At 39.6% G+C, this 27,189-nt stretch overlaps 1 protein-coding gene across 2 annotated transcripts in view; it reads left to right on the forward strand.

Moving 5' to 3' along the window:
• Positions 1-17,616: 17,616 nt before the first annotated feature.
• Positions 17,617-27,189, forward strand: part of LOC120784595 (RNA-binding motif, single-stranded-interacting protein 3-like) — a 115,821-nt gene continuing 106,248 nt past the window's right edge. The window contains exon 1 of one of the 2 annotated variants that reach the window (XM_040118518.1): positions 17,617-18,584. In XM_040118518.1, coding sequence (XP_039974452.1) covers positions 18,510-18,584 — 75 coding nt within the window. In that variant the 5' untranslated portion in view covers positions 17,617-18,509. The remainder of the gene's footprint in view (positions 18,585-27,189) is intronic. The other variant, XM_040118517.1, reaches the window with a different exon arrangement.

Here is a 27,189-nt window from a genome sequence, read left to right on the forward strand (position 1 = left end):
CAAAAATGTTCAAAAATTACTCCAGAGAGCTCATGCAGCTCGGGAAATAATCACTGTTTGAAACGTTTTCCAAGTCCAAATTACTTGACATTTACTGTAGAAATCCAGCTATCCTTTCAAATTGCACTCATGTGACTTGTAGTGCTACAGTACAGTTACAGCATTAGATAATGAAATGTTATCATTTAATCACCTTTCAGTGAAATCTTACCATGATGACATGACCAAATTGTATTATCATTTACAAAACTGTGCTGCTCAAATCTATGATTCCCAGAATACTGTAATTAAAAACGAACAATGTTTTAAACAGAGGTTTGTCAAAATGCATAACAAAGGACATATGTATTTCATTGCATTGAACATCAATTTCATGTTGCATATACATATGTGTATATATATATATATATATATATATATATATATATATATATATATATGTCTCAAGTACTTAATTTGTGATTTATGCAGCTAGAAATATATAGCCATATGTGCATATATACACATATCAGTCTGATGACATAAAAGGAGTGATACATTGATTGGCATTTGGGGATTCTTATCATTTTTTCATTTTTTCCCTTTATAATTTTTTTAATGTGATAATGGACTGATAATGCAAGATCCTGTTCATTTCAGATATTGCATATACCAAAGGTAAAGGGTAAAAAAAGTAATTTAATTGTAACTAAGTGTGAAGTAGGCTGACTGGCTGACCTCCATTGCTCTTAGTTGAGAAACTTGATTTAGCCCCATATCAAACCCAATAATCACCAACATGGGCATAATAAAATCACAAAACAATTATCGACTTCCTTTACTGACTTTCCTTTTCCACTTTCCTGTACTTCTACCAACGAAAAAATGAGAAATGTACAAAATTGTACACAAAGCATCTCTCACTGACATGATGTACGTTTGTACACATAAAGTAACTTCTGAATTTGTGAGATGTCTGACAAAACAAAAGCCATAGCTGTTGCTTAATGAAGCATTTCATTTCCATCATCGTTTCTACACCCCCTCAGGATTTCAATGTGTCTTTTTATTTGATGTATATGTGAAGTGCAGCAGAGCACTGTAGCTACATAATTTTAGATAGAGGGCTCTGAAGCAGTGCCTCGGTGTTCAGGATGGGCTGGTAATGAGAGTCACAATTTTCTTCTGCACAGAAATAACTGATGTGTCTATGTATGTATGCACGTGTGTGTGTGTATGTTAATGCTGTGTGTGTGGAACAAAGATAATTGAATGTAAGTGGTGCCTATCAACTGTGGTTGTATTTCTCTGTGGTATTGAAACCTATGGAGATTTGAAATCTCATTTAGCCGTACCTCTTCAAAGAACAGAAAATATTACGTAAAAACTATGCTAGAAGTGTGGGACCCCTCCTCACTTAACTCCCCTTCTCCTGTTGCGATATGAAGTTCACAAAAGACCTGATGTGCGGAAAATGAATTAGAATTCGAATTCACTCTATTTTCACTGTGCTGTGATTGTGTACGTGTGCATGTATGTATCTGTGTGTGCGTGCTGGTGTGCCTTTGTGCAAAGCACGCATCTGTTCACATCTTGTCTGAACTAAGTGCATGTTTGTATCCATGATAATTAGTGTGTCCATTGAAAAACAGGAAGCTGTTCCCAGTCTGCGAAGATGAAAGGCATTAGAGCTGTGTCCAGTATTTCCTCCCTGGTGTGTTACACTGTAGCTCTACAGGCTTTCACAATGAGATCTGTGACAAAGAAAGAAAGAAACGGAGAAAAGGAATGGCTGTTACAGAGTTTCATAGAAATTTCATGAGATAATTGCTGTCAGGTCAGTAAGGTTCCAAAGCAGAGCTCTGCAGAAGGTGTGGAGTCAGGTTTTACGCAATTAATTATGGTATGCACAGTACAGTATTTTCATCTGATTTAGCTATGCTTGCAGTGCTGCACAAACAGAAAGAATGTGAGCTGCTTTTTAGTGAAAAATAATGACAAGTGTGTTTTGATAAGAAGTTTAAAGATGAAGATGAATGCTGAGTTTCACAAACAAAATCTATGCTTTTAATCAAACCAAACAGGAAATTGAATGGCTAAAAGCAAAACTAATATAAACAAACATCAATTTATAGATTCAATATGTACAGTGTAGAGTATATATACAAAATAAATGTGTGTGTGTGTGTTATCAACTACGCCAGCAACTGTAATGAGTTAGGAGGCTTGAGCCAGATTTAATTAACTTAAAAAGGATGTGCACTAATTTAATTACATTTAATTAAGGTTCAAATTGTCCTAATATTGTTCTTCAGAACAATTCAAATACACATAGTTGGGAATTTAAATGATTATGAAAAAAGAAAGTTTTTCAATATAACTGATTCAATAAAAATATATATGTGGGCTGTAATCTGGGAATTCTTTGATATCAAATTGCTACAGTATATGCAGTTCAACTTTTGAAATTCACACAGATGCCATTAAATTCCTTTCTGGCTACCACAATTACAAGTAATCTCAAAATGTGTGCTTCTGTGCATAATCTTGCAGTGTAAATCCTTTTTCAATTATGTGTATGAAAAGTTTTAAGAACAGAAAATGAGTAATAATTCATATTTAAATCAAATAATTAATGGTTCCCCCAGACAAATTTTATAGTTTATACTTATATAACAGTTGATGAATGAATTATAACATAGCATATTGGCCTGAAGAACTTCTATAATTAAAGTGGAATGGATCGTATTTTTTCATGCTAACGTGACAGAAGTGGCTGAAGGGGACAACTCTCAGAGTCTAATTAAACAAAGAACCTATTCATAATATGCCATGAAATATTTATAATGTGTCTCAGATACACATTCCCTAAATTTCACCTCACAATATTACCTGAGAGAGGCTCAGCTAAAGACTCTCTGTTATACCTGTCTGCCCTCACAGCACCAATTGCCTCTGATCTGATTTTATTGGTTTGAGTGTGTTTATGTTTGTTGCAACAGCCGCTGATTACTCAAATTGCAGCTTTATTTTTCTCCTGCCAAAAATGTTTTCTTTACTTCTTGATCTTCTGATTTTTAATTATCAAAATAGTTGCGACTTTTTGAATCAATGGTTCAGTAGTGATAATAATCTTGCCATCCAGTATCAAACAACATACACCAGACTTTTTTGCGTAATCCTGCTGACAAACAATAAACAAAAAAACAAACAAACACAGGTGATCACATAACCTCCTTGGTGGAGGTAATAACAAAAGGTTTTAATTGGGATGGACAATTTAAATAAAGGTTTCTTAGATGTTGAAATTGATGCTATGTATTCTGTAATTGGTTGTGGTTGCAAATGATTGTTGTAAAGTTGTATTTTATTTTTAAGTGTGTTCTTAAATTGGAGATACTGTAAATTGTTTTTTTTGGGTGAGGTCATATTTCTGTGCTGGTGCATGGATGGTTAAGTATTTATCATTTTCCAATTGGTGTTGTATGTGGGTGATTCCTTAAAGTTAAATATGAAGGTTTTCTTATTGATTAAGCAATCAAGGTTTTTCCAAATTGGTGTGAGTTTACAGGGATTAAGTGGGTGGTTGGTGATCTTACTGATTTACCACCAAGCTTCCAGAGTTGTTGAAACGGCGATGGTCTTATAGCCATTATGTTTTTTGATTAATTGGGACAAAAAAATAGGTCTTTAATGGAGAGTTTGCCACATACTCACTGTTCAATTTCAAGCTAAGGATCTTGTTGCATGTCTGGATATATCCATTTCATTCTGCACTGTAACTGATTATATAAGAAGTAATGAAAAAAGTTTGGGGCATTTAAGCCACCAAGCAGCTTGCTTTCTTGGCCTGTTGAGACCTTAATCCTTGGTTGTTTATTTTTTCCAGTAAAATTTTATGATTAGAGTAGAAAACCAATCAGATGTTGGGAAGACAGGAGTTGTTGAAAAATGATAGTTGTTTCTTGGAACGATTGACATTTTCACTGCAGCTATACAGCCAGCAAGTGAGAGTGGTAACAGAGATTGGTATTCCAACGGTTTACATAATTTCCAGTGGTTTTAAGAGTTGGCACGAAGTTCAATTCAAAACGCTATGAAAGATTGTAGGGAATATCAGTGCAAAGATATTGAATCTTACCTGTAGGGATATTAAGTGAGAGATTGGGGATCACAGCATTCAACTGGTCCTGGTTAGCTGGGAGAATAACAGATTTTGACATGTTGATTGAATATTCTGAAATGGTGGAAACTTTCCCAGTCAGATTGAAAATAGCTGCAAGTGATGCTAGAGGATTTTGAATATAGTAATAGGTCATCTGCATATAGACTGACCTTATGGGTTGTGTTCAAGGTGGTGATAACAGTGATTTTGGTGTCTTGGCAGATGGCAGTCGTCGGGGATTCAATAAACAGGGCAAATAGTAGGGATGAGACATCCTTCTCTTATTCCCATGATGTTTAACACGTGAAATTATGCCATATGTGATTACTGATGCTTTAGGTGAGTTGTACAAAATTTTGATGCATTGAACAAATGACTCCCAAAAACCAAATCTTTCTAATGCTTTTTGGCATCTGATGACAAGATGATTGCATTCTTTTTTTGGTTTTTGGCTACACTGATTAGATTGAATAGGCAGCACATGTTACTTGATGATTGCCTGCCTTTAATGAAGCCTGTTTGATCAGGGTGTGTTTTAGAAGGGATGACTGTTTCTAATCTAATGGCTAGTGACTTACTGATGATTTTAATAACTGGGTTAATGAGAGATAATGGGCAATAGCTTGAGCAAATAGTCGAGTCTTTACAAGGTTCAAGGAGGAGTTATACATGTAAGTGATGCGTTCATATGTGGTGGAATGAAAGAGGCATTTCTAATTTCGGGTGTCATGGTGATATTGTTGGCCAGAAATCCATCAGCACCAGGTGCTTTATTATTTGGCATTGAAAACAGGGCTTTTTTAAAGTTGTCTGATGAAAGTGGTCGATCTAGATTTATTACTGGATTTTTATTTAGCCTGGAGAGTTTGATACTGTCAAAAAAGGTTTGAATTGCAGACGGATAGAATATACAGTTGGATTTGTAAAGGTTATTATAAAAAGATTGGAAAGTTGCAGAGATATCATCAATTCCTTAAGGTCATCTGATGGATTTTCAGTTTCTAGCAGAGTAAGCTTATCAACTCGCTACTCAAGTTTTGTCCTTTCTTTTTTATGTTGGTGAAACAGGAGAGGATTTTTCCTCTTAATACTGCATTAGCTGTTTTCCCATAATAATGTAGATAAAGTTGTTGGGGAGTCATTCGGTTTAATGACGGATGTTCATTACCATGTTTGGAACTAATATTTGTGAAATGTTATTATTGTCATAACCGTCACAATCACCATCACCATAAACATCCATATTAATTTTATATGCATCATTATCCATCATTAATTGCAGAAATGCCACTGGAAACATCATACTACAGTGCATAGTGCATCCATTAACTTTACTGTAGGAGTAAGAAATAATGAAAGGTCAAGCAGGCACTTGAGCATGAACTCCAAATGTGTGATGTTAACATATAACAAAAAAAAGAGACATTGTCTATATACAGAGACATAATCAGACAGAAATACAATGAAGCATAGACAACAGAAACACACAGTGCTAAAGGGTATTACAGAGACATAAGTCAGGATAAGATGTAACAGAGCATAAGAAAGAGAGGAGGGGAAAATGGAGGGAGAAAGGGAGTATGAGTAGGAGTCATGGAAAAAGGAAAGATAAGACAAGAGGTAGTGCAGAGAATCAAACAGATTAAAAGTTAGGTAAATGAGAGAAGTTTAAGTGAAAGAAAAAAGAGAGAGAACACCGGTTTGTATAGGTAGCTCGCATGCTCGATGCTGTTTTCAGAATGGGATAGAGCCTCTTGCCACGTTTGTTTATTTTGCAAAGGAATTGATCATTGAGGCTATAGCCAGTTATTTTAAGTCTCTGCCCAGTTATTTGTCAACAATATCAGAGGGAAGCTTTATTTCGGTTAACATGAAATCTTTAATCATGTTTACTGGGTTTTCAGATTTATTTTCTCAGAGACAATTAAGTTATCACGCATGCTGTCCATTTGTATGTCCAATATGGTTTGTTCCATGGTTTTATTTTCTTGACAATATTGTCCATTTCCTTGGTCAAGGTTTCCAGTGTGATTTTCAAGTGCTCATTATCTCTTTTTAAGTCCTTGATTTCATTGTGTTTAAATTCAAAACGTGCTGGCATTTCTTTCATTTCAACACTCAGCGATTCTAAAATGCAGAGTCTAGCATCAATTGATTGAAGCACACTAACCTCTGGAATTTAAGTCCTCGATGTCGGTGGAGGAATCCCGGTAGCGTTTCTTGGGTTTCTCATTGTTGGATAAACTGTGTGTGCACTGGTTGGGCATCTGTTCCGGCATCTTGCACAGATTGCTATGGTATCTGTCAATTAACTTTTCAATTTCCTCCACAGCTGATGTTCAGTGAGGACCATTGTCAATTTTTAAAGAAAAGAGAGGTTTGTATTCTTTGAAATTGAGAGACACGCCTGGGTGAGTGACTGGCTACACAGTCATGGCTGATCTCCCCCATGTCTGCATGTGATTTTCAGAGTTTGCACTGTCTCAGGGTGAAGTTTTTCTTGCTACAGACTCTTTGACGGGGGCTTCCTGTTTGTCTGTTATTCAGTTTAAAGCTCATGCCTTTTAACAGTAAGACTGCAGGGAGTTGCCATAAAACAGATTATTTCCCAAAACACTTCCTACCGTAGTCAATAATTGCTGACTCAGTATGGAGTCCTGCACGATACCGGACTGTAAGTGTTATGTCGCTTCCTTGTTGCATATTAAAACAAGGTGATTAAATGCCACAGCAGGACAAGATCAGTATAACTTAATGGCTGCTTTTTACTGCAGTTGTTAGGTCCTTGCACCAGCCCCCAGTGAGCAGTATCTTACTATTCAGCAACAGGGACAAGGTAAAATATTGTTCTCACTGATTTTTTTTTTTAAAGTTAACAAGGGCAATGCATGACATACTTTGTGTTAACAAGGGAGATGCTGTCCCCCCCACTCAAACTGCCCTTCTCCAGTGAAAAGCCGCCAGGGTATGAAGCAGAAGCCGTTGCTGTGAGGAATGAAGGCCATTGAGTTAAGCTTGTTGAGTTTAATGGAGCAGGAAGGCTACAGTAGAAGTAATGGCTGAGGGTGAGCTTAGCTACAGGCGTGTCAGGTACCATAGGGAGGGGAGGGGAAGGTTGTGTCTTGCAAGATACTGCTTTTTTTTTTTTTTTTACACTGACACCCGTTAATTTTTTACATTTAATACCATATTTGAATTGTTTTGGCTTTGTTCCTGCGTACATTTAGTATGTTCTAATACAGGGGGGATGCAACACATGCCATTATTTACAGCAATAGCAACAAGAAAGATGAAATTTGCATTTTGTATAATATTTCTGCAAAACAATATGTAAATTACTGTATGACAGCTGATTGTCATTGTTGTTGGTTGCCCTTATGCATTATTTGGGTCATAGGAAAGGTCAGCTGTTAATACCCATCATTATTTGCTGATATTAAGGCCTAAAATGGTTGCCTGGCCAGTTAATTAAGAGCAGATTGGAGAAAAAACTTACCAAACAATGACATTTGGCTATGATAATATGCTCTTGCCAGCTAGATGTTGCCTTTAGACACCAAAGGTTTAAGTCTGTGTGGTGGTGATATGGGGCAGATGTTGCAGTTGTTAATGGTCGATTTTATGTCTGATTTAGTTTGTCGAAGAGGTCGAGCTGGAATTCCACTGATTGATTATAGCGCAGACATGTCTGTGAGGGCATAATGATCACAATGAAAGGTTTGATTTTGTTTATTAAAGTAGAAATTACTGTTCTCCTTTTCTCCTCTCCCTCTTCTTCTCTCCTCTCCTCTCCTCTGCCAGATGGCTGCTCCTTAATCAAACTCTCGTACCTCAGAGAGGTAAACACATTACGCTGCCCTGATTACACTGACTTGGCGAAGCATACCACTCGAAAGTGTGTGTGTGTGTGTGTGTGTGTAGGCTTGGCATGTGTGTGACAGCAACTGCATATGTATTAGTGTGTATGGAAAAGGTAAATGGGGGGTGAGGTTGTGCTATTAAAAGTCAGTGCAGTGGGTTATTCTCTTGAGCACCCTCACAGTCTTATTAAGAGCTGCTCCATCCAGAAACACACACACATTCACAAACGCAACGTGAGTGCAGAAATGATCGCTCAGCATATACTGTACATAGAGAATCACTCATTCTCCTAATCTCATTCAGGGAGAGTAAACAATCCCCTCGGCCCACTGTAGCTATGGAAACACTTGCTGCTGCAGGCCTCTCATATGGCTGCACTAGTCTGTTCTACACTGTGGTATACTATAGTTATCCCTGCCAAGTATTGAGGCAGGCAGACTGCTGTCATACATTCCTGAAAAACCCATAGAGGCTCCTGTCATACAATCCAGCAGATCTATAAGCCCCTGGGCTTGATGTCACACAGTAATGTATGTCTAGCTGTGAAAACACTGACTTTGAGGCGAGCCATGTAACTTGCTTTGGCATGGGGAACAAAGCAGAGTTGGGCTGCAGCGCTAATAGTCTGGCAACCCAGTAGTGAGGCAAACAGAACGGTTTTCACAGGACTCGGCTGACCGAGTGCCGAGTGACTGCGGTGTGGCTCTGCACTTCTTGGGCTCTGGAAATTCTGAGGAGAGAAAGTGGGAATGTTACATGCTGTTGAGTTATAATAATAGTCATACGCCGAGAAAACTTAAGCTTATTTAGTTTTACTGACAGTGCGTTTTTAGGGCAGATCGTATATTCAAAAGTGATTTAGGTGCTGAGTGGATTGGAATAAAGGTACCATGTTGAAGAAACTTTCAGCATTGTTTCTTTATGTTTTTTTGGATGAAAAGAGGGCCACAGTGGTGTAACTTTACCCATGTCAACAGCATAAAAATACATGCAGTTTGTGTGTTTCATGCCAGGATTGATTGTGGCTTGTATCTTACTGTGGCTGCAACTAACAATTATTTTCATTACTGATTAATCTACCTATTATATTCCTGATATTTTCTCATCATAAAGGAAAAAATGCCTATCACCTAATTTAAGACACCTAATTTCAGATATATTCCTTTGTCCAACCAGCAGTCCAAAAAAACCCAAAGATATGCAATTCACTCTCATTTAATACCAAGAAAACCAGAAAAAGTTCATGTTTGAGAAGCTGGAAGCGGAGAATTTTAGCAACCTCTCCTACATATCCTCATAGCCTAGAGTTTATGCAGTCCAGTTTTCTAGGTGGAGTATGCTTTCAGGGGCAAAGGGGTGAAGATTTGGGTGGTGAATGACTGAACTGTTTTTCTAGAGCCTCAGGAGATGTAATCGAATGTCTGGAGCCACGTAAGAACAGTGTAAGTACAGTGATCAGACATTTTACATCACAGTGTCACAGTCTACTGACAGCCAATCCAAATATTTTTAATAATACAAAGAGTTCATAACTTACTCTTTTGTTTAGGAAAGGAGGACAATATGCAGCCATTGTTTTTCTGGATGTGGAGCAGCTTCCAAATGCAGTCCATGACAGTAACAAGAAAAAAATTGGGTTGTTCAGGTATATGTGCCAAAACATCATCGTTTTTATTTTGTTAATAGTTATTTTGGATATCAAATTAAGCTTAGATCTAGAGTAAAATCATTTGACTAGAGTACCACGATGGTGTTTAGTCCATCATTTAGACGCTACGCATAATTACCAGTGTTGATAGTGGCCTTTGATGAGGCCTGATGAGATATGGTGAAATCCTTCATGCATTATAATTTTTTGTGGTGTGCAACAGCGTAGGCGTTGAAAGAATTAACACTATGAATATGGATGTTGGGTGAGCATCATGAGAGTAAATTTGCTTACTCTATTGATTAAATCTCCCATCAGTCACCTGGTAGCATGGTCCCCATCCTCTCCTCGCTCTCTCTCTTTCTCTCTCTGTCCCTCTACTCATCTCTGTCAAGTCAGGCTCAGTGGAGTGGTTAAATTGTCCATAGCGTGTAAAGGCTCGTTTATAAAAGCCGACAGACGTGGCGGTCGTTTGCTGAAATTAATTACCCCTCGGAGCCACAGCAAACATGGGCCCTAGTCAGTCAGTCACGGACCACCAACTCCCAGGCCCAGTACCTGCAGAGAGAGACAGAGGAGAGAAAGAAGGGGAGGGGGAGTGAGGGGGAGAATGACATGAGGTTTGTAACAACAAACCTGATTTGAAAAAAGGGTTGATTAAAAATAGAGGAGACTGAAACATTTACAGTTGACGCATATACATGAATTTTTCTATAAACAGGAAAAAGTGATGGCACCAAGCAGACCCCTAACTTCCAGAAAACAATACAAGTCAAAGTAATGACAAAAACGAACAAGCATCTTGGTTATTAATCCAAGTTGCACGTTTGAGCTGTGAAATATAACTCCTTTTCCTTATTTTGCTGAAGATCCATGAAGAGTTTTGCGCTGACGCAGCCCAAGATGATAATGTGATACACACTATAGTGACATCAAACTAATCAGACTGTATTCATCTTCAACTAGAGTAACTTAATGAACTTCAGCACTATCTGATGCAACACTTCTCTAACATTAATAAAAGCTTCATCTCCTGTCTGATTTGCATAATTGTTCAAATGAATCCACTGATGCGCTGTTCTCTTTTCTTTTTTAATAAAATGATGATTTGTGTTAAAGTGAGATGTGGCTTGCTGTTGGGGAAGGGGGGCGGGGGTGAAAAGGAGGATGGGAGGAACGGGATTTCCAAAGGGCCTAAGGTGATTTGTCACCATTTTTGATTCATTCATGTAATGAAGCGTACAGTGTTGTACAAGGGGTTATTGGTTTGAAGTGATTTTTCATATGGCTTTGTGGCTACAGAGATAGTTTAGAATGTGTTTCTCACATCGTGTAACTTAATGTCTCCTCATCCTTCCTTCCTGACTCACTGACTGAGACATTAACATGTTTTCCCTCTGCCCTCTATCTTCTTATTCTTGGTGTCCATTACAAACTCTCTGCAATCCACTTCAAATTCTTCAATATTGCTACTCCCTATTGTCTTGAGGTCAAACTGGCTATTGCCGCTGCAAAATTACCTCTAAATACCTTTCCATAGAGAAGAAAAACAAAATGGCAATGTTGTGTTTATTCCTTGTCAGTCCTTAGCATTGAATGACGCATTAAAATCTCTCTCTCTCTCTCTCTCTCTCTCTCTCTCTCTCTCTCTCTCTCGTCCAGAGGTTGCTCCTGGCTTTTACTACTCACGTATGGTTGGTCTAACTGTCTGTTTTTTGACAAAAAGTTAAAGAAAATCTAACAGCTACAATCTGCAAGGGGAGGGCACATAACTGAAGGGAAGCCGAGCTAGCACCACCACTAGCAAGCTCACCTGTTAGCATTGTGACTGGTACTGACCACTATTTGCTTTTATAAGCTATAATCACAATGTTATCTTGTGTTCAATGATGTTGTTTTATGAGTTCATATTTAACAATTTTACAATGGATACATTTCAGTATGAACTGATTATTGAAAATGCGGTTTGTTGTCAGTTCCATTGAGCTGTGCCCTTCTCATTATCTGATATTTCTCCAGACAGACACTCTGAACGGAGCTGGTGTAAGCCTTTCACCAAGGGAAATTCAGTGATAATAGAACTGCAATACAGAAATTGGAAAACAACTTATACTGAAATTAGTTTTCAAAATCTGATTAACTAGAAGTTGTGTTGATTACATTGTTCACATGTGAATCACAGTGATAAGGTACTGCTTTGTCAAAACTAAACGTAAGTGAAAGTATGGATGTCACAAGATCTGATACTATCAAGTCGAAGGCAAAATTCTGAGACGATCACGGTACTTGTTTTCCTGCAGCACCAAAGGTACTGTAGATGTCGCGGGCACTGGAGATGTGATTCTTCCGGGATTGAAGAAGGTAGCATAATAGCCCTACAAGTGCTCTTGTCTGAGGTTAATCACAAAGAAAAGAAAAAGAAGAAGAAGAAGAAGAAGAAGAAGGAAAATAGACACCAAATATAATAACACAACAACATGGAACTGTGCGCAAAAAGTCGGTTGAGTGAGGGGGATCATCGGGGGGACAAGTTATAGAAAACCAAAAGCCAGTATTCAGACAGTGTCAACAACATGATGGCAAAATGTTCACACTCTGAAATATTGATGTAATTTTTCGTGAATTGCAACAGCCTGCATCTGCTGTAGCAATGCTACACACACAACATTCATAAAGGCTAACATTATCTTGTTTAGGCTAATGTAGCATAAGCTCATAATGTTAGCTGGGTGCCTTATGGTAGTAGGTTACTGCCATTACTATTCAGTCAATCAAAATATAACATTGACTTTTTACATGAATATTTTCACACTGTTGGTCTGTTACCATGTCAGTTTAAAACTACTGCTTGCATACTGACTATATGGAAGGCTGTGTGTGTGTGTGTGTGTGTGTGTGTGTGTGTGTGTGTGTGTGTGTGTGTGTGTGTGTGTGTGTGTGTGTGTGTGTGTGTGTGTGTTTGTGCACTGTGGTATCAAATTTGCTCTACAGGAGAGTTTTGTTATGTGCCCCTTCTCTAATTAACGTCTTACCATACAAATAGAGAAGCTAGCAAGGCTCCAGAAAAGTAGCCTATCGATGGGCTTCAGCTGTCTTTGACATCTCTGTCCTGACCCATGCCTTGCAGATCATATTGGTCCTTTGAGAGTCTCAAAGGAACATTAGTCCGACATTGTCTGTCTTCGGCGAAAATGTGTGTGACATGTAATATACAGAGATTCGCATTGCTATACACTCTGGGAGCAATTTGGGGCTCAATAGCGCTTTGACATGGACAGGAGGGCATTGAAAAACCAACCTTACAATTAGTGGCCAACCAGCTCTTCTACCTGAGCTACAGTTGCCCAGATTCAGGAAAATACTGTATTTACTCTCTCTTTCACCAAAACCATTTTCTGCAGTATACTGACCGTGTATGAATTAGGTTGAAGCATTTTAGCCTGGATATAATTTAGATGTTAACACACTCAATGCTAAACTGCCTGAGATAGTGCCTCTATTTGCTTAATGTGTTTAAAACCTGAATGCAGTGTCTGTGTTTGTATCTCAGGAGACTCACAAAGAGACAATGTCGCTCATGCTGTGTGTGGCGATTGGATGTAATAGTCCATTTACCACTGTACTTCTGCTGTTTGCAAAATACAACAGTGTGTGTGCTTGCGTGTGTATGTGTGATGATATCCTGGCTAGTGTTTTCCTTGAAAACTGACCAGAGCAGCTTCTGTAGAACAGGCCTATCGTCATCATGACCTCTTCTGTTTTCCCAGCTGTATCTGAGTTAAGATGTGAGGGTTTCGCTCTTCTTTTTTTCTGGCTCACTGTGTTGTTATACATCTGGTGGTCAGCGATGAGAGGAACACATGAGAGTCACAGCATGGCCTTTCCTGCTCCATTTCAAAACTGCTTTGATGTCCAGGGGCTGTAAGAACACACAGTGTCAATGACAACACTTTGAAATTTTGCTCCAGCTGTCAGTTTTTGTCTGGTATTTGTCGATCGCTGACCATGGAAAACAGTGTCTCTGCTAAGAAGAATTTCCTTTTTGCAAAGAAATGCAGATGCAGCAGATACATACACATTCTTTAGAAGCAAGTAGGCAATTAGATTGTGCTTAAGATGTAATAGAAGTCTGTTTGATATTAAAATTAATGAAATTAACCCGTGTGTATTTACCACCACCATTATAGCTGTTTTGACACTAGACAAAGCAATTAGGAAGCTTTATTGTGGCAGCAGAATATAGAGGGAGATGTGAAGATTGTGCCTCTCATAATAAGACTGTACTGTGCAGTTGGAAGAATCAATTCTCTCTCTTTGTTTCCCCAAACTGTGCCGTCAGCAGAATCTTAATTTTTCATGAAAACTTTGGCTGGTGTGCTACTCACATATATATGGTAGACACCCACACACATGCACACACACACTTGAACTCCCTGTATCCCTCTGTCTATTGGCATTCAATGCGTAGTCCCGTTGAATGAACGTATAACCATCCTCCATCAAACTGCTTAGCTCTGTGTGTTTATAACCCTTCTGACTGCCAAGATTCAGCAACAATCCTGTACTGCAAGTGCAATATAATCAATACAGCATGTTTTTGCTTGCAGCAGGCCTTGCACATGCGTATGTGTTTCACTGTGAAGTTCAGGCTGGAATTACTGCAAGATGAGCTCATGCAGTAACTCCGATGCAATCTACATGAGTGTGGATCATGGCTTGCATGTAACAGGTAAAAAATGGGTTTATTTATTTCACTGAGCACACAGAATGCACAAAAGTACATTTTATTCTAGGAAATGCTTTCATGATTAAAATATAGAATAGCCTTTAAAACTAACTGATATGATCTCAATTGAAATACTGAAACTTTTCCACCAGGCCTACCTGACAGCAGCGTTCACACTATATTTTCTTGAGTAGGCACAAAACTCTGTCAACTGATCTTTCTTTTGTAGTCATTTAACTTCATTTCATACAGTTGTTTTACAAAAAGTTGCTAAAATGTATCACAGTTACCAGGTTGAAATGGGTTGACTGGGTCTTCCAGCACACCAGGGTAAGTTTGGGCTGGTTTCTGTATCATTTATAATACAGTAAAGGAAATTGTGTGTTAGTGCTTTCACATTCCATTTCAAATTTACAGTTTTTTTTAAAACATTTTACTTAATATTTAATCACTGACTAATGCAGCTGATCTGTAATTAGAAGCAGCTTTTCATTCAATGAGCATGTGTGTAGAGGCAATGACCTGCCTCACTGTTAGCGTAAGAGCATATTTGATGTGATATATTTGTGCTTAACTTAACTACTTGTTTGTTGATAGCTTCAACCTAAGTGCTACAACTGTGCGCCCTTGTTGGCTGAGTCACGTCTTGACTTACATTTAGAGGTGATGTTTTGACTCCACCATATCCGATATAGGCTGAGCAGCCATTTACCTGATGACTAACTTCCTGCCTGTGCTCCTCTGGGTGGCAGAAAATGTCTGCCACTCCTCTTACTGAAAGTTAAGATCATAAAAAATTCTATTAAAAGGGTCTTCAGATAGCTTTTAAAAACTATGTAAAAGCCACTGGCACTATATAAGCAAAATTCAAGGTTAAAGTATAGTAATATATAGCAATCAAAAGTAGATTTGAGGAACATAATATCTCATTAGAGCAACTTTAATTGTTCTCATGGGAAAATGTGACCATTCCAGCAATTAAGGACACAAAAAGAAAAAAAAAATATTAAGCAGCAAACATCCTTATTAAAGATAAACAATATTTACAATAAAAGACAATTACACATATTTACTATAAATGATAGCTGTATACAAATTACAGCATGTCATGTATGCAACCCCTACGATATGCTTGGTTCAGTCCGTGGAAGAAATAAACTCAATTTGTGACATGGTTAACATGAGAATACAGATGGAAATGAAAATGAAAGTGATTCTCCGGGAGGAGGCGTCCAGGCTCGCCCCAGGCATGATGTCACTGTTGTTCTGTGTTATAGGTAGGTAAGACAAGGTAGGAGTCAGAGAATTCTCCTGATTAACTGGAAACCCAATTAAGCCAGTGGCAAACTATGGTGACTGTAGTTTCACAGTGTTTTTTCAGGGAACTGTAAACACTGTCATCATCAATGTTGTACACAATGTTTACCCACCCCTCAATAGCATCTATGCTCTTCCCCCAGGCCGTTTATGTGTTCTTTACACTGGTTAGTATGTCGCGGGCAGGTTGGTGTCAGTTTAATTACTGTCCTTGCTCCCTGTCTTGTCTGGCTTGACCTATTCTGGACCAAAAATGTTTGATGTTTGTGTTGGTGAGCAGCCAAACAAGCAGAATTGCCAGACGTCAAAATTACTTTTGAGAGCTTTGAGATGTCTTCGAGAGACAATGTGTTATAAGCGCCTGACCTAACTGACCTAACTTTATGCCGCTTGTTTTTTTACTTCTACTCAACAGCCCTATATATCCTGCACTGAAAGATGTTTTGTCGTTAAGTATGCCTCTGATCCAAACATATAATCAAAAAATAGAAAGCTCTCAGACGAGCACACAATAGCACAAAGACAGTGATGTGTTCATGCATCACAGTCTGCAAAGTAGTTTAATTGCCCACAAGAAATAAAGCCCTTATCTTAGAGGAGGTTGTGTTTGCATTCTGTTCTCATGCCCCTTTCTCCACTGCCGTGAACTTGCATTGTCTGCCAACCCTTGTCTCTTTCTCACACACGCACAACTGCAGTCCGAGGGCAGAGCAGTCTTTTCATGCGTGGCACACTGTGCTTATGTAAGAGCACTACTTAAACCTGGTTACATCACATAACAGGCAGCACTGTGTCAGTGGGTCACTGTGCCACCCAACCACTGAACGACATGCACACTCTACGTTGGGCCCTTCACCGGGCATGTATGAATGGAGCATCTCTGTGTGTAGTCAGGCATTCAGGCACACATTTTGGAAGGTCATTCAGATCTTTGTTCATGCATGCACTTATATGTGTGTATGTTTGGAACATAATCTGATTATGTGATGTTGTATAACAGAGATTGGCGTTAAATAATATTTCAGATAAAATTGATTATATCTTTCTCAGTTTAAGGAATCCAGACTTTTATCATGGAAAACATGCCCTTGCTGCCCCTTTGGGTGCCAGTAGGGGGGCCTCTGTTTCCAAATTCTATTCCTTGTGTATCCTCTTCTCACCCTTTACCCCAGCTCCTGTTCTTCATACTCCCTCTCCAGCTCCGCCTCTCTATCAGCAAGAACAGCCCATCTCTGTCTCTCTCTTTTTCACTCAGTTTGTATTTAGTACACACGCTCAACACACACACACACACACACACACACACACACACACACACACACACACGCACCCCAGGGCTTGAACGAGGGCAGGACCAACCACTCCCACTGTTCTGTAGTTCCATGGAAAACACAGAGGGCGAGAGACACAGACAGAGACAGGAGGAGAGAGAGAGAGGGAGGAGCGTAGCTGCGCTGAAGCCGAGCCCCTCTATGCCTCAGCACGCAGAGTGGAGCAGACGGCAACAGCCACACAAACACACTCCCCTCTCAGTTACATGCAAAGTCACACACATACCACACGCACACACCACCACCACCACCGCTGCCCCTGCCACCGCCAACATCACCACCACACACACACACTCACACACACACACACACGCACACAGTGACGGCTGCCAGGCGCAGTGGGAAGCAAGCCGTCAGGGAGAGAGCTTGAGAAGAAAGAGAAGGATTGCAGAGGGGAAGAGCAGAAGAGAGAAAAGAGTTGGAGGAGGCACCTTGTGGATCAGAAGGGATTTTCCTCTGTGTGAGTGCGCGTCTGGATAAGACTATCTGCCTCTTCCTGAGCGAGAGGAGTTTTTTACTGAGGCTTTTTCTTTTTGCTCATCCTCCACGCCGGGCTCCAGCGATATCTACCTATCTATCCCCAGTGCTTAACAAAAGAGGGAGGGGGTAAGAGAGAGTGACAAAAAAGGCAGTCACAGCTTCAGCTCCAGACCACCCTCTCTCCTCCTCCTCCTCCTCCTCCTCCTCCTCCTCCTCTCCTCCTCTTCTCTTTCTAGCTCCACATCCATGTGTGAGTTCATCGCAGATTTCACTGTCTTTTGAGGATAGAGCAGAGGACAGCGTGTGTTTTCCAGGATACAGCCAAGCTCCCGGTGGGATCAGAGTCTCGTCTGGTGCGATAGAGAGAGAGAGAGGAAGAACGAAACAGGGAAACGGATACACAGGAAGAGAGAAGAGAGAGAGAGAGAGACTGGAAAGCAAATTGAAGGGGCATGTTCAGGGCAGCAGAGAAGAAGAGTGAGTCTGATTTTTAGAGCGGAGAGCGCAAGGAACCGGCAACCAAATCCCATCCATTCCTTCTTTCCTTCTCCTCCTCATCCTCTTCTACCTCCCTCTCCTTTTACCCTCTCTCTGTCCTGCTATTAAATTTCCCCTATTGTTTCCTCTATTGCCTCCTACTCTCCTTTCATATCTTTCTTTCCTCACCCTCCACCTCCTTCTCCCCAAACCCGTTTTCTGCTGCTTCCAGATTCTCTCCGTCTCTTTTTCCAGACCCACGGGAAGAATGGTTTTGTGAGGTTCCCTGTGAGCTCCCAGACAAGTAGACAGACTAACATCCCAAATACTATCTGTCCTTCTATCCCTCCGTTCTTCTGTGCGTTTATCACACAAACCTCAGTAGGAGGAGAGCATTCTCTCTCTGCATCTTCGACTCTTGGAAACAGTTGTTTGAAGGATCCAGGCCAGGCCCTTGGAGTGATTGTACCCCACCTGCGAGCTTCTATCTCCAGCCTCCAGGACCTTCAATTGGATTCCAGCTACATGGGAAAACGTTTGGAGCAGCAGCCAATGTACCCCCACTACACCTACTACTACCCCCACTATCTCCAGACCAAGGTAGGATGGTCAGCAAGGTTGACCTATTTTACCCCTCTTAATCATTAGAGGGGTAAAATAGGTTTCTAACATGTTTCATCTTGTAAGTGTCTTAAAATCATCTTGCAACCCTCCTTCCAAAGAAACTAAATACCTTCTATATCTGCTCCCTCTTTAATTTCTTAAATTTTTCCTGTCAGCACCAGATCAGGACTAAATTCCTTTTTCCGATGGGCACAAGTGTTTTACCAAGCCAGGAAAAGACCAAAATTTACGCACATTTGGTGCTATGCTGAAACAGTTTAGACACTGAAATTACCTCACAAGGCAACTTGCTAAATGGCACCATATCCCCCTCTGAGCAGGGAGATATTGTTGTCACTTTTTCCTTTTCCATCCACTCTGAGCACTTGTCCCATCCTCCTCTCTTCGACCCCACCAGCTCCAAGTTCAAGTTCAGGGCATGAGGCCCACCCTGCCATCAGCCCTTGTTTTCTCTCCTACTCTGGCCCTCTGCTGCTCTGTAACCCCCCTTACCCCACCCTCTACCCCCTCCTTTCAATGGCCATCCCCGGACCATTATAGCATGTTGTAGATGTGATTGAAGAAACCTGCTATACTTCTCTGATTACTAAGAGAACAGAAAACTGAGCTCATTTTTTTTCTTTGTTTTTTTTTAAATTTTATTCCAATTCTTGTACTCACACATAGAATGTACCTACAGATGCATATAGACTAACAGACAAAAGATATTTCTCTCTCTGAGTCTTCTACCACCAAGAAGAAGAAGACGGATTACTAAGGCCTGATCAGTTGCTCCTGTTCTGCTGTTCTCTTTGTCTGCTGTGATTCATTTGTTACTTTTTTTGTGTGTGATAGTAAGTGTGAGGAGATGGCAGGTTTGCTGCAAAATTTAAAGTAAATGGGTACATGTCATTTGGCGAGAGAGATGGCGAGAGAAGCAAAGATAAAAGTGTAGGAGTGGGATGCGGTGGGAATAGAGAGATCATGCTATTTGGTGGACAGAGTGTGGGAAGAGAAGGTAAGAAAATGATTGCTCCATTGTTAAAAATATGTTGAACCTTGAACCAAACTCAGACTGCATGATGCATTTGAAGGGCAATAGCAAAGCATCTAGTACGAATGTGGAGCGAAAGATACTGTTAAACCAAGTACACGATGGTAACGTAGTCACAATCCAGTTGTTTTTTTTATGTTTGCTTTTTTTGCCCTACACCCCAATCCGAGTTGTTTAGTAATGAGCATACAGAAAAGTCCCGATCTGATATATTACAATTAGTAAAATTAATGCAGTTTAGGTAGGATATACCTAAAAACACCAATAGCTCTGCATCCGCGCGCTCAAATGTTTTTCATTTGCACAATAGCAAACTGTACAAGTATAAATGTCTCTTGTAATTACAAAACCACTGACCAAAAAGACACAATATTCTAATAATAACATTTAAAGGACAATCACAATTACAAATGTTACGAGATCCAATTTGTCATGTTGAAAGTGACTGTTACTGCCGCCTTGCAAAGATAACAAAGAAAAGATTACAAGTGGATGTTAGGCTGCTTTCATTTTCCAATTTAAAATGGTTCCATATTGAAGACGTTTTCACTGCTTGTAAACTTTTTATAACACATGCCTCACTGACACAAGTTGGATAATGGCTGTTTACAACAATCACTGCATCACTGCACGAGAGCTGGTGGAGATGGAGAACGCTGAGGTTAAAATAGCTAAAGGTTTGGAATTTTATCTGGTTTGATACAGCTGATTCTAATCAAAATAATTTAGCTTAGTCAAGTGGGCACTGACTAAAGTGTTTTGTTATGCAAAAATGGAAAGAGCCATTTACATGTACCGTTGCAGCTCTTCAGCTTTAGTTTAGAAAATAAAGTTAATATTTCCAAATAGCTGCAGGATGCATTTGCTGGTGACGTGTGCAGATTGTATTTGCTGTATGTCGACATTACCAGCTGATCTCAGAGCTGCACACACTCACATCTGGGAGCTGTCTGATGTTTTTAAGAATGTGCTCAAGATAAACAAACAGAAGCTGGGGACTGTTTGTTAATGCACATGTGTGATTTGGTTGTAATAAATAACTCCAATGATAAGCAAGCCTTTATGTTTCCTAGACTGTAAGAGTAAATGTTGTTTCGAAATTTCCGTTTCACGAAAGAAACCTTAAAGATACATGGTAATTGTCTCTTGACAAAAGTTTTTGTGTTTATTCTATTTTTTCCCTCAACATGATGAATTAAAATGGCAACACTTAAGTGATCTTCTTGATAAATTCAATTTTTTTAGACAAACCATGCTTGAAAGAAACTTTGACAGCTAGTGTTTCTGGCGGCCTTTTCACCATTAATTTTGCATTAACACTGCATACTGCATTTACATTTATAAGAGATTGTTATTGAACTTAAAAGGATTCTCCTAATTGTGGTAATAATAAAGAAGCAGCAGTTCTTATCAGGCTTGTCAGTGAATGCGGGCAAATCCAATACAATTTATAATTTAATGTTTATTACACAAGATATTATGCCGCATGCACATATATGTTAGAATAACTTCAACATGCAATGCACGTCTGTCACATTATTTTATGTGTACAGATGTCACCGTGTCACTCTGCTGTCTTTTGTTCTATGATTTATCTCCATCAGTTCAAGGTCATCTAATTTCTCTCAAGTATCTGCAACAGGCATCTGGCCCAGACCATCACTTCATTCCTTACACTCCATCCATCCCTCCCTCCCACAAGCTCTTCCTCCCTCCCTCCCTCCCTCTGTGCTGTCAAGGTCAATTCAAATTGGATCCTACCTTCTCCACTGTTCCTTTTTGGCTGTGGCTGTGAGTGTGTGTCTGTGTGTGTTTGCATATGCATCCATATATGACTAAAAACTGCATTTGTATGTCGGCTTTGTGTCCGTGAATGTACATCAGCCTATAACTTTGTCCATCAATGCGTGAGTGCGTGAACTGAATTTATCTGCTGTTTTATGTGTGTATAAGTGCAGGCGAGTATCCTGGTAATGTGAGTGTGTAGCTGTGTGTGTGTGGCCTCGAAACACTGACTCTCCTGCCTGACCCCTTCTCAGTGCAGCTTGCTATCATTAAAGCCCTCCAGGTCCCAGAAGAACAGTTCTGTGTGTGTGTGTGTGTGTGCGTGTGTGTGTGTGTGTGTGTGTGTGTGTGTGTTGGAGGCCCCATAGAATAGCCCAGTTATACATCTATATGGACCTTGACAACAGCCTAGTGTTTGATCTGCCTGTGCTGCTCTCTGACTTCAAATATAAGGAATATCTATTTGTGTGTGTGTTTGTGTTTGTGTGCGGGTGTGTGTAAATGTTTGTGGGTGTGAATGTAGGTGTGCAGGTGGTTTTTGGGCTTTTTGTGTTCAATGGACAAAAGCAGACAAATAATTAGCGGTTATATTTATTGTGTGGTCTCTTTTTAGTTCCTTCTGACACTTCTCTCTCTCTCTCGCTCTCTCTCTCTCTCTCTCCTGGTCACTGATCTGATTGGAGATGTAAATGTCCTCCTATTATCATGATTCCAGAGAGCTGAGGCTTTTCTCCTGTGTAAATCAGTCGTTGGTGTGTATATGTGTGCTGCCTTCACTTCCTTGTAATAACAGTCTTTAAACAGACACACTTATGCACACACGCACCACCTTCACACAAAGGCAGTTATGAAATGACTCGCTTAAACTAACAATACTTAGCCGGTTGACAGAGTGTGCGTAAATGTGAGACTATTAAACAGAGAATTTCTCTTGCTTTGCCCCCATAATGGGGTATAGGTGCAGTTAGTGTACATTAACAGGGGGGAAGGGAGGGACAACATACCCTCTGATGTGAGCCTAGTGGCCCTTAATCATGGATGTAAGAGGGTTTGAGGGGATCAGGGGGAGGGTTAATGCTCAAAATGCAGCTGCATTGTTGCATTCTCTGTGTGATTTGTTAAAATTCAACCAGAAGGTATAGCTGGAGGGACAAGCCATAGCTCTGATCTATCATTCTTAAGTACTAGCAGTGATTAGGATTTTCTTGATTGCCCCTGTGAGCTGGTTTTAGCTGGCATGTTGTTGATGACCATTCTGTTGCTTAGAGGGCATGATTTAATAATCTACTGGAAGCCTTTTTCTTACATTTTGAAGGGGAATACAAAAACCCTAATTGGACGAAATCAAAGTACAAAACAAATTATCGTAGCTTGGGATTGTTGCTGTGACTTTGTGAGTGTTTTCCTGTGGTTCCGTTGAAATGTGTCACCACAGCAAATTTCACAGTAATAACAACTAAATCCGACATGTTGCCTTTTTAAGAATTGGAAAAGTGAGATTCATGACATACATGACTGACTGGTTTTGACAAGGCAAATGCGTCTTGTTATTCCCAAATTTGTTCTTTCGCACACAGTTAAGCTTCTGAAAATCAGAAATTAAATTTGAAAAACATTTTTTGTTTTTTTCTGTCGGACTCTTTCTTAAATAGGTCAGACACTCTTCTTATCTTTAGTTAAAATAGTAAAACTTGTGTGAGACCTTCTAGTCCATCCTTATCTCAAACATTTCAACATTTGCTCTATAGATCAACATTTGCTCTACAGATATATAGATATGCCTGTGTGTGAACTTTCATCTGTATATGCATGCGTTGAGCGCCACTGAATGTAGTAGAGCTATTCAGGTTTTAAAAAAAATCTTTTTAGCTTCTGATGATGATTTACTGATGATGTGAATCTTTGATAATAATCACTAAGAGCAAGATAAGAGAGAGGCTGAGGGAAAAAAAAAGTCACATTATCAACCAGCTGATCAGTAGTTTGCTGCAGATCAGTGTGCTAATATGCTCAGCGGCACACAAGGAGCTTTAATTAGGGTAATGAGAAACAGCATTCAGCTGATATCAAGTAATGACACATGCGGACACACCCGGACACCTAAATAGAATATTCCTTCCCTTCAAAAATGAGCTTTTCACTTTCAATTACTCTCTGTTATGCGGTAGATAAATGTGGTCAGTGGTTGGCTTTGCTGTGATGGGTAAACATCATAAAGGCAGGGGGGTGAGAGGGACACACACAGAGATAATGCACGTGTAAACACAAAGAGGACACCAAAAAACTGATTATCTTATACGCTGATCTTTTTTATTCCATCCTCCCTTTCACATTACTTCCTTCTTCCTTCCTTGGTACCTTCCAAGCTTCTGTTCCTCTTCCTGTCAAACATAAAGTACTTTGCCTTAGCAGAAGCAGTGACCTTAAATTATGCAGCACACACCACTCACACATATAGAAACCGAATATTGAGTGTGTAGTGTGCAAAGTAAACAGAGGTTATAAGCTTTATAGCCCGGCATGCATTCTGCTTACGCCCTGTTTCTCCTCACACATCTGCCTGTCTGCATCAGTTGTAGTTTTACAACTGGCAATATTATCATGTGCTTGTTTAAGGCCCAGCTATTCTGTTTGGATCTCAGCTCTGCTCTTGATAGCATCATGTGCCAGTGTATGAGTAGAGAATGGCCTTATGTTGCCTTCTTCTAATGCCCTACCCAACACTCTCCCTGCTTTTGCTCTGCCTCGCTCTCTTTTCCTGCCTCTCTCCCACTGTGTTCTGGGCTCTCTCTTTCTCCCTCTCTCCTACCATCTGTTCAGTTTGCTGGGCATGGGTAGTTTTTACGGCTTAAAAGGGACTCTCCTAACCACCCATATATGTCCATTTATTATTCTCCGTGGGATGTTCTATTCTTGTCCCAGTACAGTAGTGGATACTGACCAGTGCCTCGCTATGTTAAATAGGAGTGAAAAAGCTTCAGTGGGTCAGCGCATGCACAGAGGGGTGAGAGAGGCTCACCCCTGCCAGTTTTGTAATAGAAAAATGTGTAGAGGAGAGAGAGAGAAGGGAGGATAGAGGAGAAAAATGGATGTGAAGGAGAGCACAGTGCCATATATCAAAAAGAGAAACAAATGGCTGTAGAGAAAATAATTCCAAAGAAGAAGAAGAAAAAAGAGATTGAGATCCAAAGGGAAATAAAAAGTGATGCAGTGAAGGAGACAGAGTTGTTGGCTGGGTCAGGGAATAATGGTGCTGCTGCATTTTTAATAGTTGGCCACTTTGTAGCGACCCTTGTCTAATGGATTCTCTGCCTCTTAAAAGCTCCTCTCAGAGCCCTCTACCTCAAACAGCTACACCACGGAAATTGCTGAGGGCTTCAATAGTCCCCAACACTTCCTGATAGAATGTCCAATGATCTAATATTGTCTGGCAGCAAACATAATTCCAGTAAGTACGCAGATGTTTTGGGAAATCATGTTTAGAGCTAAATTTACTTTCAAGAAGCAGCAAGTGAAATGCTGAGGGCTTAAAAAATGTCCAAGGCTCACACTGATATCACAATTCTTTGAGATCTACAGCTCTGGCCATCAGTGTGCGGCTTGTAGAACATTGTGCTAAGTGCCTGAAAAAGACTTTATTGGTGGAATATAAAGAGAGAAGCAGAGGGTACAACCTCTAGCTGTTAGCTATTCTAACTATGTATGTGTGTGTGTGTGTGTGTGTGTGTGTGTGTGTGTGTGTGTGTGTGTGTGTGTGTGTGTGTGTGTGTGTGTGTGGCCCCAGGACATGAGGCTGATCTTGTTTCTGGAGATAGAAGGACTTTCTGTCCATGTTTTACAAATACCAGTATCTCTGCATTATATAGAGTGTGGTCTTCAAATATACACTAACTAGAGAAAGTTCAGACAACTTTCCAGAGTTCAAGGTTGAAAGATGAATACAGCATCAGAAATGTTGAAATTTAAGTACATATACTTGATATTCAAGATATTGTAGATGGTTCAAGATAGTTTTAATTGATTCAGAGAGGGCATCACAGTCCTTGTAGCCCAGTAGTCTAATACCTCTTTTATACTAAATGTTTGGACACACAATTTTTACGTAATGTAAATTTTTTGTAGTTATGATTGTAAACTTACACAGTGTGTGGTGTTTAAGGATTCTCATCATTTGTGTTCTTCTGATCCAAAATTTGCCTGTCATTTCTCATTATGATTATTTTAAAAAGGTGTTATTATATTATTTTTTTGACTGGACCCAACATCAAATGTGTGAGTGAGAGAAATAATATTTTTTTAAAACCAGCGTTTACTGGAATATGCAGTTATTGTTGTCTATATCTCCTCATTTACCATTTCACCCAAATTTAGCACTTTTCTTTATTAAAGCATATATTAGTAAAATAAGCAGTTTTGTCCTATCTAGTTACTCATTCAAAATATGCTCCTTTCACATTTTTTCTCTCTGTTTTTTCATTTCTCTGTTAAGTACACAAAATCTTTGCGTTTTGCTGAACAAAGACATTTTGGAGATGTACTGGGACTCTAGTCTATGTTGGTTTCAGTAATCTTGAGGCCTTTCCTAGCTTAAGGGTGTGTTGTGTGGGGGCCTTTTTACACTGAACCTTTTGACCCATGATATCTTCATGTCAAGCTGTTTAAACAGAATGTGGGCATTGGACATGGGTCAGCCAGTGCACCACGAATGAGCAGATATTGTCTATGTTCATTACACCTGCACCTACAGTACATGCTGTCACATATACTGACATTATATCAGTATCTCCCTCTTTAAATTACACACAAATTAATCCAGTACTTATAATTAGGATGCTTGTTTTGTTCCTTGATGAATAAAGTTATATTTTTCTTCAAAGGCTTCTAAATTATATTACATATCTATAATGACTTTTGCATTTAATTAGCCCATCATTCCATTGCACATTTATTCATTCATTTTCTAAACTACTTTTTACATTCAGGGTTGTCTGGGGCAAAAATATTTTGGAGACAAGATAAAAAGGGCAAAAATCTATGAAGCTGATCTTTCACTTGTTTAACAAATGCAAATCTTGTGTTGAGCACTTCTGTATTTTATTCAGACTGTTACTTGTTACAATGATGAAAATGCTTTGTGTTCACAGACCAAATATATTTATATCATTAAAACAACACATGAACATTATTTGCATGCAATCTGTGCAATAAATGCATGATGTCATTATTACTACTGACTTTGGGATTCGTTCAGCACATTTCTTATTCTCATTTTTCATTCATTGTGTGAACTCCCTGGTGAGACTGTGTGACGGGGTGAGGTGCGAGGGTTTGTGCGTTGGTGGCTGAGTGATCCCTACACCAGGGACCAGAGAGATAATTGAAAGAATTGCCCGGGGGATTTTCGTCCATATGTTGTTCCTTATCCTACTTTTCTTTTGCTTCCTTCTATCTCTCCTCTCTCTGTTCCTTTCTCACTCTCACGCTTCTCTTTGTATCTGTTACTTTGTCTATTCTTGTCTGAAGGCAGTGCAGGTGAGATATGTTAAAAGGAAAATTTCATCCCTGAATACCCTTACACAGTTAGATTGAATCGACCTGTGATCTTTAACTCATTCCAGTAATTCTGTCTTTTACCCTTGTTTCTTCAGCTACTTAAGTTTCCTTAAATTTCAAAGGAGGCCTTTTGACATTCTCCGAAGAACTGGACCTGTTGAATCCAGCCATTCATGGAAAGAGGAGAGAGTAAAAGGGTAGTGATACCTT

This window comes from Xiphias gladius, chromosome 22 (genome assembly GCF_016859285.1).
Source record: "Xiphias gladius isolate SHS-SW01 ecotype Sanya breed wild chromosome 22, ASM1685928v1, whole genome shotgun sequence".
Lineage (NCBI taxonomy): Eukaryota > Metazoa > Chordata > Actinopteri > Istiophoriformes > Xiphiidae > Xiphias > Xiphias gladius.